Below are 15,522 nucleotides of genomic sequence, written 5' to 3' on the forward strand. Positions count from 1 at the left end.
ATAAAAAGATTATAAAAAAGATGAATATACCTAATATAAATATTATATTTATTATAATTTAATGATACAATAATTATTAATTAATAAAGTTTAAACTTAATTAAATATCATAATATATATTATTTAAAGTAAATTATAAATATCTATTAAATCAATATTATGGATAACTTAATTACAAATATTTTAATTTTATAATATTATTTAATTATATTTTAAGAATTTGTTTAATATATATTTATAAACAGCCTTATTTCATAGTTCATGAAACCTCATTTATAGCTCTATAAAACTTGTTTGTTTAAAGTTTAATAAAAAGCTCATTTCTAGCTTAAGTTCGACAAACAAGAAAATAAGCCGAACACGAATTAAACACAAATCACACATGAACATTCATTAATTTAAATGAACTAAACTTGAACATGAACGAAAAAGTTCAAAGAGATCGAACCGACCTTAAACATATTGATAATAAACGAACTTAAATATGATCAAGCATCAACTCAGCTTAACATGCTTCATTTGCAACCCTAACTATGTTGCGCACTAGCAATACAATTAAGCTATCATTAACCAATTTTAACCTACAAAAAGTTTAATTGCATCTGATTTATTCACAGTAATGATCCACTTATGAATATATATCATAATTTAAACAGTGGCATACATTGATGGTGTAGGTTTTCAAGGAATCGCACGTACCTTCAAATTGGATTAATTATTCTGTGCGAATGTCAAATGTCTTTAAAAGATCAATCATAATGTGTCACGTAGCCCCTGTGCTCGGTACTACAGCTCAGTACTACTGATGTGACACATTCTAATTGATTTTCGAACGACGTTCTACGTCCGATCTCCGCACAGAATAATTTCTCTTCAGATTGACATCATAAAAGTGAAGATGCATCAAACAGAACATAAGAATAAGAACGCTGGAATTTTTTAAAAATTTTCACCAACTTGTATGTAACATACAATCCACGGTTACAAAAAGAACCCTCAAGTTTGCAGCCACCCATTTACTAGCACTAATTACACTCCTACAATCTTAACGCAAGCTTCTCTTATTAAAGAGCAAGAATAATCAATGGATAGCGAACGCTCTCAAGCCTGCGCTCCCATGCCGCATTAGTTGAGAATCAAGTTGGGATTTAGGAAAATTGAGGTATTGCTAAGGCCTGTCCAAGCACAGTAGTTGCCAAAAGCTAAACCATTATCATAAAATTAAGAGAAAATGAGGCCAATCTTCTTAGCAAAGTCATCTTCATCTTCCTCAACATCAAGATCTACATCTGTATGTTCCATTTCATCTTCTTCTATCTTGTAATATCCACCTTCCACTGTATCGTAACCATATTCACCATCTTTCTGCTCAGTATAATCTGCCTCTTCTTCATCTTCTATAGCTTTTTTTGCTTCCGTTTCATGGCTTGTTTGTACATCCACAGTGGGAATAAGATTTTCCTCAACTGTTCCAGCCCTGGGTTCTTCAAGATCCCTGACAGCTTTAATTTCCACGACTTTTTTTCTTTCGTTGTTGATACCGGATATTGCATCGTTGTCAGATCCAGCTTCCCTTTTCCTCTTCAGAAGAACGCTTAGCGGCTTAGGGCCTTCAAATTCAATGGAAGCTTCAGAATCTCGAAGCCTTGCGGTCTTCAAAGAACCCGAGGAAGTAGAATGATTATACTTGGTTGATTGGCATTGAGAGTTTCTGTCAGCTTTAGCGCCTTTCAACTCTTCAAGACTTCTTGGACCAGCAAAGTCCACAAGATCCACAGTATCTCTTGTTTTCTGTTGCCTACCCAAGTATCTTGGATTGGCAAAGGATCCCTGGATTGACCTCCAACCTAATCTCTGTCCAAGACTTCCATGGTAACCTGCTGGTCTAACAGGTTGCCTTCCCCTGTGTCTCCCATCTTGCAAATGTAAAGGAATTTCTGGGGAAAGTTGCTTGGGGAGTGTTATTCTACCTGTCAGGCGACTCCTAATAGTGCTTTGTTGATCCTTGTAGGAGTTATGAGCATGGTAATTTTCTTTCGTGTTCTTAGGCTCACGGTAACGAACAGTACTAGTAGCAGAAAAATAACCATCTTGCCTTCTTTGCTTGGTTAGCCGATGACGGAGATCGGATGCATCCATTTCATCAGGACTCTTGCGCCTCCGAGCTGAACTTCTTTCAGTCAATAACGGAGTATCCAAAATCCGCTCGTAAGCAGAAGAAGTCATGTGTTGATCCCATTTATCACCGTTCTGTACCTTGCTATAATGCTGAAACTCACCAACTACATCATGTGGAAACCCATCCAATCTACCTGAAGATTCGTAATCAGAATAATAATGGTCATAATCATCTCCAAGGTTTACACTTCTTCTGTTTTGAATATATCCACTTCTGAAATCATCTCTCTCATGAAAGTAATCAGTATCCCCTGCAACATTATCAACAAGAACATCAAATCCAGGAGAAGAATCTCTGAAGACCTCCTCAGCAGCCTGGCCGTTCTGGTAGTGATCACCTGGAGACTGAACTTGATGATTTAGGGGGCTCTCCAGTTCAGTGTAGTCAACTCCAGAAGGAACCTCAAAAACATCACCACCATCCCCACCATGCAAAAGATGCCCATCAGGCTGAACATGAAGATTCTGAGATGAAGAATAACTGCTGCTACTTCTAACAGGGTCATAAGTTGTCTGGGATCTAGCAAGCCCATTTGTGGGTTGCACCAGGACTGGAATGCTTTTATTCACCAAATGACTATTAGCATTCTCGATGGCCCGAACGCCTATTCCTGATGAAGGTACTCCATTAATTAGCACATCAGCACTCTCCTTGCCAACGTTTAATGCAGAAGAAAAGTTCTGCCGATTGCTACTGTCCTTCTTTTTCCAAGCATCCTTCTCAGGTGTTTCTAATTGAGCGGTGAATTGTGCAGAAACCTTTGCATTCTGCTTTGCTACTGGATTACCAACAGAGACTGGTCCGTGCATGAACGGACACTTGTCACCTTTCAAACAGGCACCCTTTACGTAGTAATGGCAGGGAACATTGTTTCTGCTTAAATTATAAGTAAAAGGATTCGCCATTGGCAACTGCCCGGATGAAGATATTTGTGAAGACGCAACGATTTTCGCTGAAGTAGTCTTAGGACTTAGAACCATTCCATCAAGTGGCTGCAAAAAGAAAATTAATGAATATGTTATATGAAGGCAATCAATCAAACACACTATGACTATATAAACTAGCAGCTTCATTCTTTAGGTTGATGTGATCTTTTAGTCACACAAAAATTGAGTTTCTTGATTGTGACATACTAGGGTGGTAAAGAAAGAAAGAAACGCAGCTTCCAACTTATAATTTAGATTTATGCATATTTTCCTTAGTAAATGCATATATTATGACATTGATGAAACTTAGAACCAAACTAACCGGATGACGGAATAAGCATTTTGGATTCAAGCAGTTGCCGCTTAACCAGAATCTGCAGTCCCTGGGGTTAAGCCTGGCACCCTCGCTGTGGCGATACTCGCATTCACTTCCCTATATGAAACAAAATTTTAATTACCACATGTTTAGAAAAATCTGAACAGATAAAGCAATGCAGGAGTGTAAAAAACATTGGCATAACAGCAAAATTTGGATGGCAAACTCTAAAAAGAATGATATTATCCGCATACTAGATGAACTTGCGAAAACAAAAGCCCAACTAAAGCCTAGTCAGTAACTTAGTGATAACATTAGAAAGACAGGTTATTGAAATATGACAAATATACTGTCAATTGGGTAAAAGCCCAGCTAAGTCACCAAGTTCATAAAAACTCAGCTTTTATTAAAAATTCACTGCAATTAAATCAACAATTTGGATGATACAATTTATTACGAAATAATGGAGGAACAGAAGAATTATATTAAATGGCTGAATTTTAAAGTTTAGAAAGAAATAAAGTCAAACAGGGAAAAAAGAAAGAGAATGGAATGTAAATATTTTATCTATTCCAAAATGGCCAAGTTTAACCAGGCCATAATATATTCGAATCCCCTTTTTCAGTCCTTTTTACTGTATTTATAATTATGGTTGAATTTATCATAAAATTTAATTTGAATTATTTTACTCAGGTTTTATCTTCGTTCAAACAAGAATAAATTAAAATTAGAACATGTGTTTGCTTTGGATAGAATTATAATTGCATTGAAAACTTTGGTATTATCCCTATAATCCTACTTCTATAAATAAGGATCATGATGTATATATTAATAATTGATTATTACAACAACATCAAACATTTATCCCACTACGTGGGGCTGGCTACATGAATCCTTTTTCTCCATGGTGTCCAGTTAAGAGTCAAATTCTCATTTAAATCTTATAAAGAAATGTCATTTCTAATATTTTCTAACCAAGTCTTCTTAGGTCTACCTCTACCTTTCTTAAGATAGGTCAAATCTAATATATCTACTCTCCTAACAGGGTCATCGGAAGGCCGCTGTTTTACATGACCAAACCATCTAAGGCGAATCTCTCTAATCTTATCTGTCACGGGAGCTACTCCAACCTTTTCACGAATATGCTCGTTTTTTATCTTGTCTCTTAAGAGTAAATTCACTCATCCACCTAAGCATCCTCATCTCAGCAACACTTAACTTAATATTATGCTTCTCTTTTAATGGCCAACATTATGCGCCATAAAGCATTGCATGTCTCATACTCTCATCACCATCTTATAAAATTTTCCTTTAAGTTTGAGTAGTACTTTTCTATCACACAACAAACCCGGAGCATTCCTCCACTTCAACCATCCAACTTGAATTCTACTAATAATATCCCCATGTATTTTACCATCACTCTGAACAATAAACCCAAGATATCTAAAACGAGTACACTTATTAATGACGTGATTGCTCAAAGTCACAAACCTCTTACTAGATCTATTGCTACTAAAATTACACTCCATGTATTCGGTTTTAGATCTACTCAAATGAAAACCTTTAGACTCGAAAGTTGACCTCCATAATTCAATTTACCTCCAACCCCCTCTCCAGTCTTATCGACAAGAAGAATATCATCAATCGAAAAGCATACACTAACATTCTCTTGCAAATGCCTAGTAAGATCATCCATGACTAAAGCAAAAGGCTTAAGGCTGATCCTTGATATAATCCGATTGAAATAGGAAAATACTTGGTCAAATCATCTTTTATTTGAACACAAGTAGCAGCTCCTACATACAAATCCCTAATAACTTGAAGGTAAGCATTATAAACCCCTTTCTTTTTTGCATATGATATTTATCGATATAGAGAAAGCATATGAAACAATTGATGATTAAATGAATGAAATTATTTTTCATTGGTAGAGTGCTCTCTAAATCCAAAATGTATACATAGATCACTCCAAATTGGCAAAGTTATTCTCTTCCCCTTCTCCATCAATTTTTGGTATCAAAGCCCTAAACATACATGATCCCAAAAAATCTAACCTTAACTAAACTCAAATCCAGCATACATCCCACCTAAAATTTGACGAGCAGAGTCTGCCTCTCATCTTTTAAGCAACACATATGAGCCCTACATATTCATCTATTGTTTTGTGCACGTGACTTCGCATCCTGCATGTGACTTCACATCATGCATGTGACTTCGCATCATGCATGTGTATTGACATTCACAATCATCATGAGCATCCATTAGACACATAGTCCTCGTTGTGACCCTCACAGTTCTAAGCACTATTGTTATACATGCTCCTCCTCGCTATGATTCACAAGTTCTCGGTCGTCTCTTTGCTCTTTTATGCCCTTCGAAAAAGATTGTGTTGGCATAACAAACAGTATATTAACACTCACACCTATACCACTACCGCAGCATCTGAAACATACACGCAGCCCTAGTACTGCAATCCATGCACCTCCTCTCCCATGACCTGCACACACTCGCTTCCAACTCAACACCCACAATATGTTGCAGTGTTGCACGGCACTAGGCCACATTTCTCCTCTTAACTTCCCAAACTGCAACACTTCAATATGCTCCTTCCACAATGAAAGCAACTTTATAACAACACCACACCATCCTCATCGATATCCCATTCAGTCAAGCACAAACTTCAACAAATCTTGATTTTATACTTCAAATAGTTGCATGGAATAGATTGCGATTGCAATTAACTCATCATCAACCATCGCGACTACAACAACTTTAAGGAGATATTATACTTGCAATGGAAATCATAACTTATGGTGTTTCACCGTCCTATGACAAGAAATTGATTTCGGGCATCTTCAAATACAATACTAACAATACTAAAGAGTTCAGATATGTAATCATTGAGTCTAATTCTTGTGTGCATAAGAGAACATGTGATATATTTTCTTTTTGTTTATTTTGCATTTTTATTTTTTTTTACCTTTGTGTGTTATCGGCCATTAAAGTCCTATTGAGTCATTATGTTTGTATTAGTGTCTCGAGAAATTTAGGTTTTATATAAGTAGAAATGGTGAAATCTAAGCTGAATCATGACCATCTACCACTCTTTTAGTATATTTTAACATAAGGTAACTAGTTTCTGCTTATTCAGACGGAGAAAGGAGAAAATAAGCCTAATCAAACAAGGCCTTAGTATATTTTAACATAATATGACTGCTGTTTGACCTTCACCTCACTAGTTGACCAGCACATAAATTTTTTTTCCATAACATCTTATCACGTACAGCACTTTCTCTATCTCATGTAGCTTGGATACCCCTTCTCTCTCTCCTCTCCCTTTATCTATAACAAACTCTTTGAATTCCACCCTACATATTAAGCCTTTGGCCATGAGACTTCATATAAACCCTAGTGAATCTATAAATGACTCTTCAAAATCTGAAGGCCTTCATTTAGCTCCCCTTTCCCAAGCATGGTCAAAAAATCAATGACACTTTTATAAGTTTCTTTTGTCACCCTTATGCACATGATCCATTGTATATAGTATGATTACATTATGTGGATTTGAACTTTGAAGCTTAGCTATTATTTTCCAATTTTGAGTCTAGCTTGTTGTGCGCTTTATCCACCTAACAGGAATTTTGGTGTGATACCATAAAACCACTTAGAGGGCATCCTCAAAAAGAAGGATGTCAACACGATGAAAGATTTTAGAAATTGAATCTATGAATATTTCATGCATGAAATTTTCGCTCATTAAAGTTTTCAATTTTGTGTTTTTTTATGATAGCCGACCCCACGTAGTGGGATAAAGGCTTGATGATGTTGTTGTGTTTTGTATGACAAATAAATTGCATTATTGAGTTTGACTAATTGAAACTATTTAGATAGGCCTGATTACGCCAAAAATAGACATCATGCAGAGCTAGTTTAAAAAAATGTATATATATATATATACACACACACACATATCCATTAAGTCATTCCTAAATATTTAACTTTATCTCCCATTCAAATCTTTAAAAAAAAAGCATAATAATTCTTAGTTTAAAACACAAGCATTCCAAGCCGGCTTTAAAGAAAAACTTTTTAGCAAGTTTTATAATCTTTCTATGGGTTTTTTTCCCTAACAAAGTTTTATTATTTCATTTCCAAACAAATAATAATATCCATGTTTCTATCTTCTTCACAAGTAGAATTATCCAGTGCCTTTTTTTTTCAAATATACAATCTGAAAGCTTCTCCTACAGTTACACAAGTCTCTAACATCCCAAGCCAACATGCCTTAAATCTCAATACTACAGCTCTCTACACCAGTCGAGGGATTCATACGCTATAAATTGACCACTTCTAACTCTCATTTTCCTAATAAAACCAAGTCAACCATTTCACGCCAAAAGCTTTCCACAAAACCATCTCCAAAGCTCCAATAAAGACAATTCATCTCACAACCTCTCTATTCTCAAGAATACATCAAGGCACACGCCTCTCCAAGGTTCTCTACAGGAGTCCTCGGCCTAACTCTTCACGAACAAAAACCAACTCCAAACCTTAATCCTCCAACTCATATAAAATAAGCAAAAAATCTTTCTAGCAAACGAAGTCAATACATCACCATACAACAAATGAAAAAAGCACATCCATATACTCAATAAGCAACCGCCCCACATTACCTGGTTGTCCAAAGATTTTGGCTCTTTAACTTCCTGTGTTTTGCAAATCCAACAAGAGGGAAGACATCAGAATAAGGGTGTAAACGAGTCGAGTCGAGCTCGAGTTAGTGGGTGTTCGAGCTTGACTCATCAATTAAATGCTGAGCTCGAACTCAAGCTCGAGCTCGAGTCGAGCTGAACTCGACTCGCGACACAGAAAATAGCTCCTCGAGCCACTCGATTTCAATTTTCAGCCAGTGATTCGGAGTTTCCCGCCTGGCATTTGCAGTTCCTGCCTGGTTTCTCGGACAGGGCTAGCGGCAGTGCAGGCGCTTGAGTAATTGCTTTTTCCCGTAATCTCGTGGATAAAAAACGGTGACTTAGCTTTTTTTGTATAAAGCATTGGAAACAGGCATAATCCTATGGATAAAAACATCAACTTCTCTTGTATAAACATTGGAAAATGTAGCTGCACTATATTTTATTTTAGTTTTTGAAAAAGTTCAACCGTCAATTTTTTTAAGATTTAACCTTAATAAAAATAATAGTTACTTAATTTTAAAAAACCTAAATTTAATAAAAATTGTAATTACTTAATTTTTAAAAAACATAAAAAAATTTCGAGCCGGCTCGCGAGCTCACGAGCCGAGCCTCATCAAGCTCGAACTCGAGCTTGTTTACTAAACGAGCTCAAGCTCGAGCTCGATAAGCTGGGCCGCGAGCCCATAAACAAGTCGAGCTCAAGCCGGCTCGCGAGCCAGCTCGACTCACTTACACCCCTACCAGAGAAGATGTGCCAGCAGGCGTACATGTTTTATTGATGATTTCATCTTATGGAAGAAAGGAAAGTAACTATTTGTTTATCATCTTGTTAGATAAATTCAGTCAATCAATGTAAAAAACTTTAAAAACAATGGTTAGGCGTATGAAAATAAAAAAATGTTTGCTTAACTACTTAAGTTGGATTATTGAGTTGATGTGTTGCTGAAAGTACTAATTAGAGGAATACATAACAAAAAATGCACATCAACATATTATGTGCATGTCAAGCACACATACACATCATCATTATCATTATGTGTATGAGCACATGTACACAACACCATTATCATCACCATACTATGTTCATGTTCCACACATAGGCATCACTATTATCCAGGTGAAATGTATATCAAACACATCACTATTACCACCCCCATGTCATGTGTATGTCCATGACACATGTACATCATTATTATCACCAGCTTGTTCAGTGCATGCTCATTAGATACACATCATATTACACATATCATCTTATGTGTATGTCGACCACACATACACATCATATCACATCATGCAAAATTAAGCATGTGTCATTACACAACTCCCATAAGAACCAAGGGTTTCTATCACTTTGCCATTGGAAAACTTCATCTATTTTCTTGAGAACTATGCTCCAATCATTAGTTCATGCTGACAATCTCTTATAAGGCATGAATCGTCAGGCAAAATCAAAATCAATCACATATGATATACGAGTAGGACTGAAGAAAACCAAAGAGGAAGATTACAATTTTTATTATTCTTACTTCCACTGACTACAACTAGATTTTATATAGAAAGAAACAACAGTCAAAACAGGAAAAATAAAATGCAATCAACATATATTTAGAGGGGAATCTAGGAATAAACAAAGAACTCTTGACTGCATTATTTACTCCCCTTTCTAGTAAAATTCGGAGAACCCCACAAGTTAGCACATCTGCCTTCTAGGAAATATTTGATTTTATTCCACTTCAAGACTAAGAACACTTTGAAAATTTTCCAACAAGGATTACGCTCTCTATAAACCTCTAAACTCATACTATTATGCCATATTGAGGTCAAAAATTTCGAAAAATGTCAACTCTATTTTCCAAAAAATGTTTCAATCCTAAGCATTCAAATTTGATGAAAAATATGCGGATATAATTGTTATGATGTGATATGTCATTGGTTAGCTCCGATATATGTTCGAGGCAATGAACTGTGCAGAACAAAATGGAGCTCAAGTTATGATGAATGTAATAAAAAAACTAGGCCTTTATCGATACAGCTGGTGCAATTAAGAACATATTTACTGATGCTTATATAAATCTAAATATAGGGTATATTGTTGCAAAGCCTAGCCACATTTTGTTAGTTCTTGGATGCCTGAGTGCATAGTCCAACTACAAATAGTCATTGAGTGATGTGAGGTATTATTTGCTTACTTCTTCATTTCCCTGCTTGCTTGTTTATCGTTTTCATATTAATTATTCTACGATGGGCTGGGCACCTAATATTCACATCATTAGTCTTAAGGTCTATTTAGGACTATTGCAACTTTTTGTAAAGGGGGTTATAAAGCCATTGTGAGGAAAGTAATTTTTTTGAAAGCTAATGTGGATATTATATATATATATGGAAAAAATCCAACTGCTGCTTTCCTATAACAACTACACATTAACAAATTTGGTTGTAAGCAGCAGAAACCCACCATAAAAAATTTTGAAAAGCAACGAGAAAGTAACAAGAAGGTAATGTTCAAATGAAACTTTAGCTGAATTTTCAAAGGCAAAGCATTGAGAAAGATACCCCAAACAGACACTTGGGTTAAACTTATCAAAATTAAAATTATTGAGATCATCTTCTTCAAAATGAAAGGAAAAAACCAAAACTGAAAGATGCCACCAGTTTTTGTTCCAAGCATAGAAACAAATCAACACATGCAGAACTAAGCAAAAGAAACGACAAGGTTCAAACAAAATTTTGTAGAGATTGCAATGCAAAAGATAGACCATTAAAATCCAGACTCTGAAGCATGAACAATGGTCATAGCAAACGTGGAATAATGGACATAAGGTGGAAAACTAAGATGATCGGTTGGAGTTAAAACAGACAAACTCTTCAGCAAAATATCAAGGAAAGCACCATTTGTAACTAGAATATAACTTTACTCTTATCACGTAGCAACCACCATAACATTGTAATGGTTTTTATATATTTCCTAGCAATACTTCCTAAAAAACCACTAAATTTAAACAAGCATAAATCATTAAATGTCTACAATTAAATCGCTACTTACTTTCCAATTCTGTCATCGCTGTAATGAGAAATCAGAGAACACGCAACAAAATATAAATACCCCAAACAGCCAATGATTTCAAATCCCTGACGTTTTCCGAGCAAATCTCATAATCTCAAATCAATCCAAAAGAACAAGTGAAAGAAATCCCTATATCTCACCCCACAAAACGCTTCCAAACCAATCCCACAACAGAATGAAAGTAGAACAACTTGAGAAACAAAACCCTAACAACAGGCCACACCTCTACTGACATCCCCAAATTCATTAACAACAAATCATCGAAATAAGAATCCCAGTACACATACCTATTTCATGAACTCTTCAAAAAAAAAATTGAAAATAAAGGGAAACGGGGAAACAGACGAGAATAAGAGCGATTTGAACGAAAAAAAAAAAATTACCTTCTTGCATGTCAACGGAGAGGCAAGGAAGTAGACGCAGTCAGTATTCTGCTTGATAGCCTCCTCTTCCACCGTCAGGGATCGGTTATCGTTCCGTCCGGAGCTGCAATCCATGCCCGCACCTAGTCGCTGACGATCTAGAAGAATGCAGATCTGGCGCCGCCTGGCCGTTTGAAAGAGAGCTGAATCAAAACGAAATTCCTAGGGTTTGTGCTTCTGTTGCGGCAGCGGCAGCATCGACTGTCGAAGCCCTATAATCTACCATGGCGATCGAAGAATGATAGATGCAATAGAAGAAGCGGAGAGGAATAAAAGAGGAGAAATAAAAAATGGAGGCAGGTATCTGTCTACGGACCGAAAAAGTTGTGCCCGCTTCTCCGTGTACATTATTTACCTAAGAAGTTCAATAACTTCAAAAAATTCAAAACTAAATAGTTAAGGATATATATATATATATATATATATATAATTTATTACTTATCAAAAATCAATCGACCTGGACGGTTCCCAGAACTATTCTCAGGACGATATTTTGAACAGTACAGATCGTCCTAGACGATCTCAATATCGTCCCGGACGATCTTGAGAGGAAAATCCAAGTCAGAGAGGAACAGTAAGGGAACGAGGTCTCACAAATATTTTGGGCAAAAAAAATAATAGTCTCAATATCAAGAGATTGAAATGTCTAACCTCATGAATATTGTTGGATCTAAATATGTCCCTGGAAGATACCAGACCTTAATAGCAGGCTGAACCTATGAGCAACAAGTGAGACGAGTAACCTAAGGCCTATGAGAATGGAGAGTGTAGAGAAAGTACAACATCATTTATAGAATGCTCAAGAAAGCTATAAATTTTAAACTAGCAGAATGTCTATTAAAATCAGTTAAAAGTCTCTCTAAAAGAGTCTAAAAGTAAAAGTCACAAACTATTTCTCATCACCTCTCATTTATAGGGTTCTAAGAGCTATAGATAAGGTTGCACAAAGAAGAAGTAAAAGGTATAATGCTACACATTACACTCATACAATGCAACACACTGCATTAGACATGTCTCTTCCTATTTAGCTCAAGGAGGGCAAGGTCGACAAAGCTCTGCAAATTATCTTCTAGGTGAGTTTAGTAGTGTCGAGTAGGCTTTGGTGAGTATGTGGGCAAGTGTTAAGGTGAGTGGACTTGCAACTAGCGAACTTGCTAATGTTGCTGGGGATTTCTATGGTAGTTCTTGAATCGCTTGAGGAGAGAGAGGCGAGTGAGATGCCATCACATGAAGGGATAGCTTAATATTGGATGGTCACAACATGATGAGCTGAAGGTCTCACAAGCAAGCACTTTTATGCAGCTGAGCTTGCATTTGGATGTTTGTTTTAGAAGTGAGCGAGTGACTGGGATGGTGGTCCACATATATGGCAAGTATTGAGTTGCTAGCTTAAAGAGGTAACCCCAATTCACCCAGTACGGGCGAGTAACAGTCGTTGATCGTATTTGGCGATTCTCCTATGAGTTTGTGACGAGTTCTCCAAGTGGGCCCCCTCTTGAGGGCAAGTTCCTCTATCATAGCCCTCCAGCTATCTGCTAAACACTCTTGAAGGCATATGCAAGTATAAAAATATTATATGAGTGCATATCAAATTAAAATTTATTTTCGATCTCTTTGTTTTGCACTTGTGTTTTTTTTTTTTTTTTTTTTTTTTTTTTTTTTTTTTTTTTTTTTTTTTGCATCATTTTAGAATTATTGTATAAAAATTATATTTTTATTATTTGTTGATGCCATTTGTAGTGGCCAAAGTTTTTGAATTACTTCAAAAGAAGGCATCTTAGAGTATTGTTAAGTGTTATCTTAAAGACAGTATAATTATTCATAGTGAAAGTAAGATACTCTTTGTATGTGATGTGGGTTTGATGTTTTATCCACTAACTTCATGGCAAATGAGTGATGTTTTGGTTGCAAGCTGGATAGTTTAATTCTAGTTTGGTAGGGGATTAGGCATAAATGTAGGCCATTTGAGAGGCCGAGCCATAAATATTGTAAGGTCTCAATTACTCTATAAATCTAGATTTGCATATTTTGTGCACTTACTTAAGCTTTATATTTCTATGGTGATGAAATCATATGTTATTACTTTGGTTATTGTGTTAATTATTTAATTGCTATTAGATCTTGTATCATATTGTAGTTACAATCATAATGTTTGTATTTTGGACAATTTATGTTCTTCTTACATAATTATAAACTACTAAATCAAGTGGTGCATACCCTCCTTATTACTTATACGTGCTTACACTAGTTCTTTGGGATAGCTTATCAAAGGCTAGTCGTCTCTTTGTAAAAAGAGCATCACCTAACACCATATAAAAGATCCTTATTATTAAGATTGAACTTATGTTGGAAATGAGTGATCCTTCCTCATCTTCCTCTTCTCATCCTACTCCCCACATACTGCATCTTCCTTCACTAACTGCATTTCCTTGGGCATTTTCTTTATAAGATATGTTTGTGCTCATCCTTATTGTGCCATAGATATAAGCTACAAAGTCGAACCACATACATCATTTTCGTTGCATGTCTTCCTCTATTTATTCTCTCTTTCAACCATGGATGTTTCATCTCTCATCTAAGCTCCACCAACACATACTCCAAGAGCTAGTTGTTATCCTTAGCTCTTCAATTTCTTCTCCCAAGTCAAAAAGTAACTTTTTTCAAAGGATCAACCCTAACCAATGCATCATTTCACCTCAAGTGCTACAACCTCTCCCTTGCTGGACACATGGATCCATCCTAATGATGGTCCATTTTTCATCATTCATGCTCACATTTAAAGAATGTAAGATCATACGAGTCATAAATTTATCCCATGGAGCATACATTCCTTTAAAGACTTACTAATTCAATGATTACTTAATTTGATGTTCCATATATTGAATTTCTATGGTATTTGGCTTTATGAGATTAAGCATTTGTAATTGAAGAGTAAAGGTTTCTTTCAATTTCAATAATTTCACCTCATCAAATCCAACATTTTAAGAAATAACAAAATCATTTTCTTTGGCTTATTAAGCATATAATTTTTATACACTTTAATGTATTCAATTAAGATATCTATTTTCTCCTTCTCATAAAATTTTTCTATGTTGAGATGGAATAAGAATTCAAGCAAACCATTCATTTTTTTTGCTTTTTTAGTGCTTACCTATGGCTTTTGCCCATACTAAACTTCCTAAGGTGTCATATCCTAACATATATTTGTAGAAGATTGGATGAGAATCAAAATGGTTACATTTACATCTTGAGACCAACGTTGATTTGGAAGATTTGTACTATTTAATATGCACAAAATTTGTATAATTGTATGATTCTTGTGCTTTATATAACCGCATATTATTTCGATCTATGATTTATAATAAGTTATCTTTTTATGTCCTATTCTATTTAAGAATTATTCAAGAGAGTGGAGGGGAACTCTTTGACTAATCTTCAAAATCTTTATTTGATTGTCACTTTATCTTTTAACATAGACTTTGAATTAAAAAAAGGTGAAATTTATTTTGATATTGGCTTCAAAGAAATTAAATTAGGGTTTTAAAAACTTTCTTTTTTGATATTTTCAAAGAAATTAAATCACAAAATGCGGAAGCTAATAAATGGAATAACAGACATAATGATGATGGTAATTCAATCGAATCAATCTACTACCAACCACAACATTCTCAACATGAATTTTTCAAGAAAAATAAATTTGTAGAAAATTAAAATGCAAAAATAAAAGTAGAACGAGCACACCATAATTTTATAGTGGTTCGCCCAACCTTGAGCTATATCCACTCCTTGAAATCCTCCTCTCCGAGTATTGTACTAAAAACTATAGTGTCTCTCATTTGCCCCCACAGCTAAGCAGAGAAGTCCTTACAATCTTTTCACCAACCCAATGCGATAGAGAACCTTGACTCATTTTTCACCCTT

General features: G+C 35.4%; 1 protein-coding gene across 1 annotated transcript; it reads right to left on the minus strand.

Annotated features, from left to right (window-relative positions):
• Positions 1-915: 915 nt before the first annotated feature.
• LOC110108464 (zinc finger CCCH domain-containing protein 32) lies at positions 916-11,965 on the minus strand. The gene is made up of 3 exons (XM_020839120.2): positions 11,563-11,965; positions 3,428-3,538; positions 916-3,171 (listed from the first exon to the last, which is right to left on the minus strand). Exons 1-3 carry the CDS (start codon positions 11,674-11,676, stop codon positions 1,222-1,224), a joined length of 2,175 nt encoding a protein of 724 aa, XP_020694779.1. The 5' UTR covers positions 11,677-11,965; the 3' UTR covers positions 916-1,221.
• Between the last annotated feature and the right edge of the window lie 3,557 nt (positions 11,966-15,522).

Source organism: Dendrobium catenatum, unplaced genomic scaffold (assembly GCF_001605985.2).
Source record: "Dendrobium catenatum unplaced genomic scaffold, ASM160598v2 fragScaff_scaffold_743, whole genome shotgun sequence".
Classification (NCBI taxonomy): Eukaryota; Viridiplantae; Streptophyta; class Magnoliopsida; order Asparagales; family Orchidaceae; genus Dendrobium; species Dendrobium catenatum.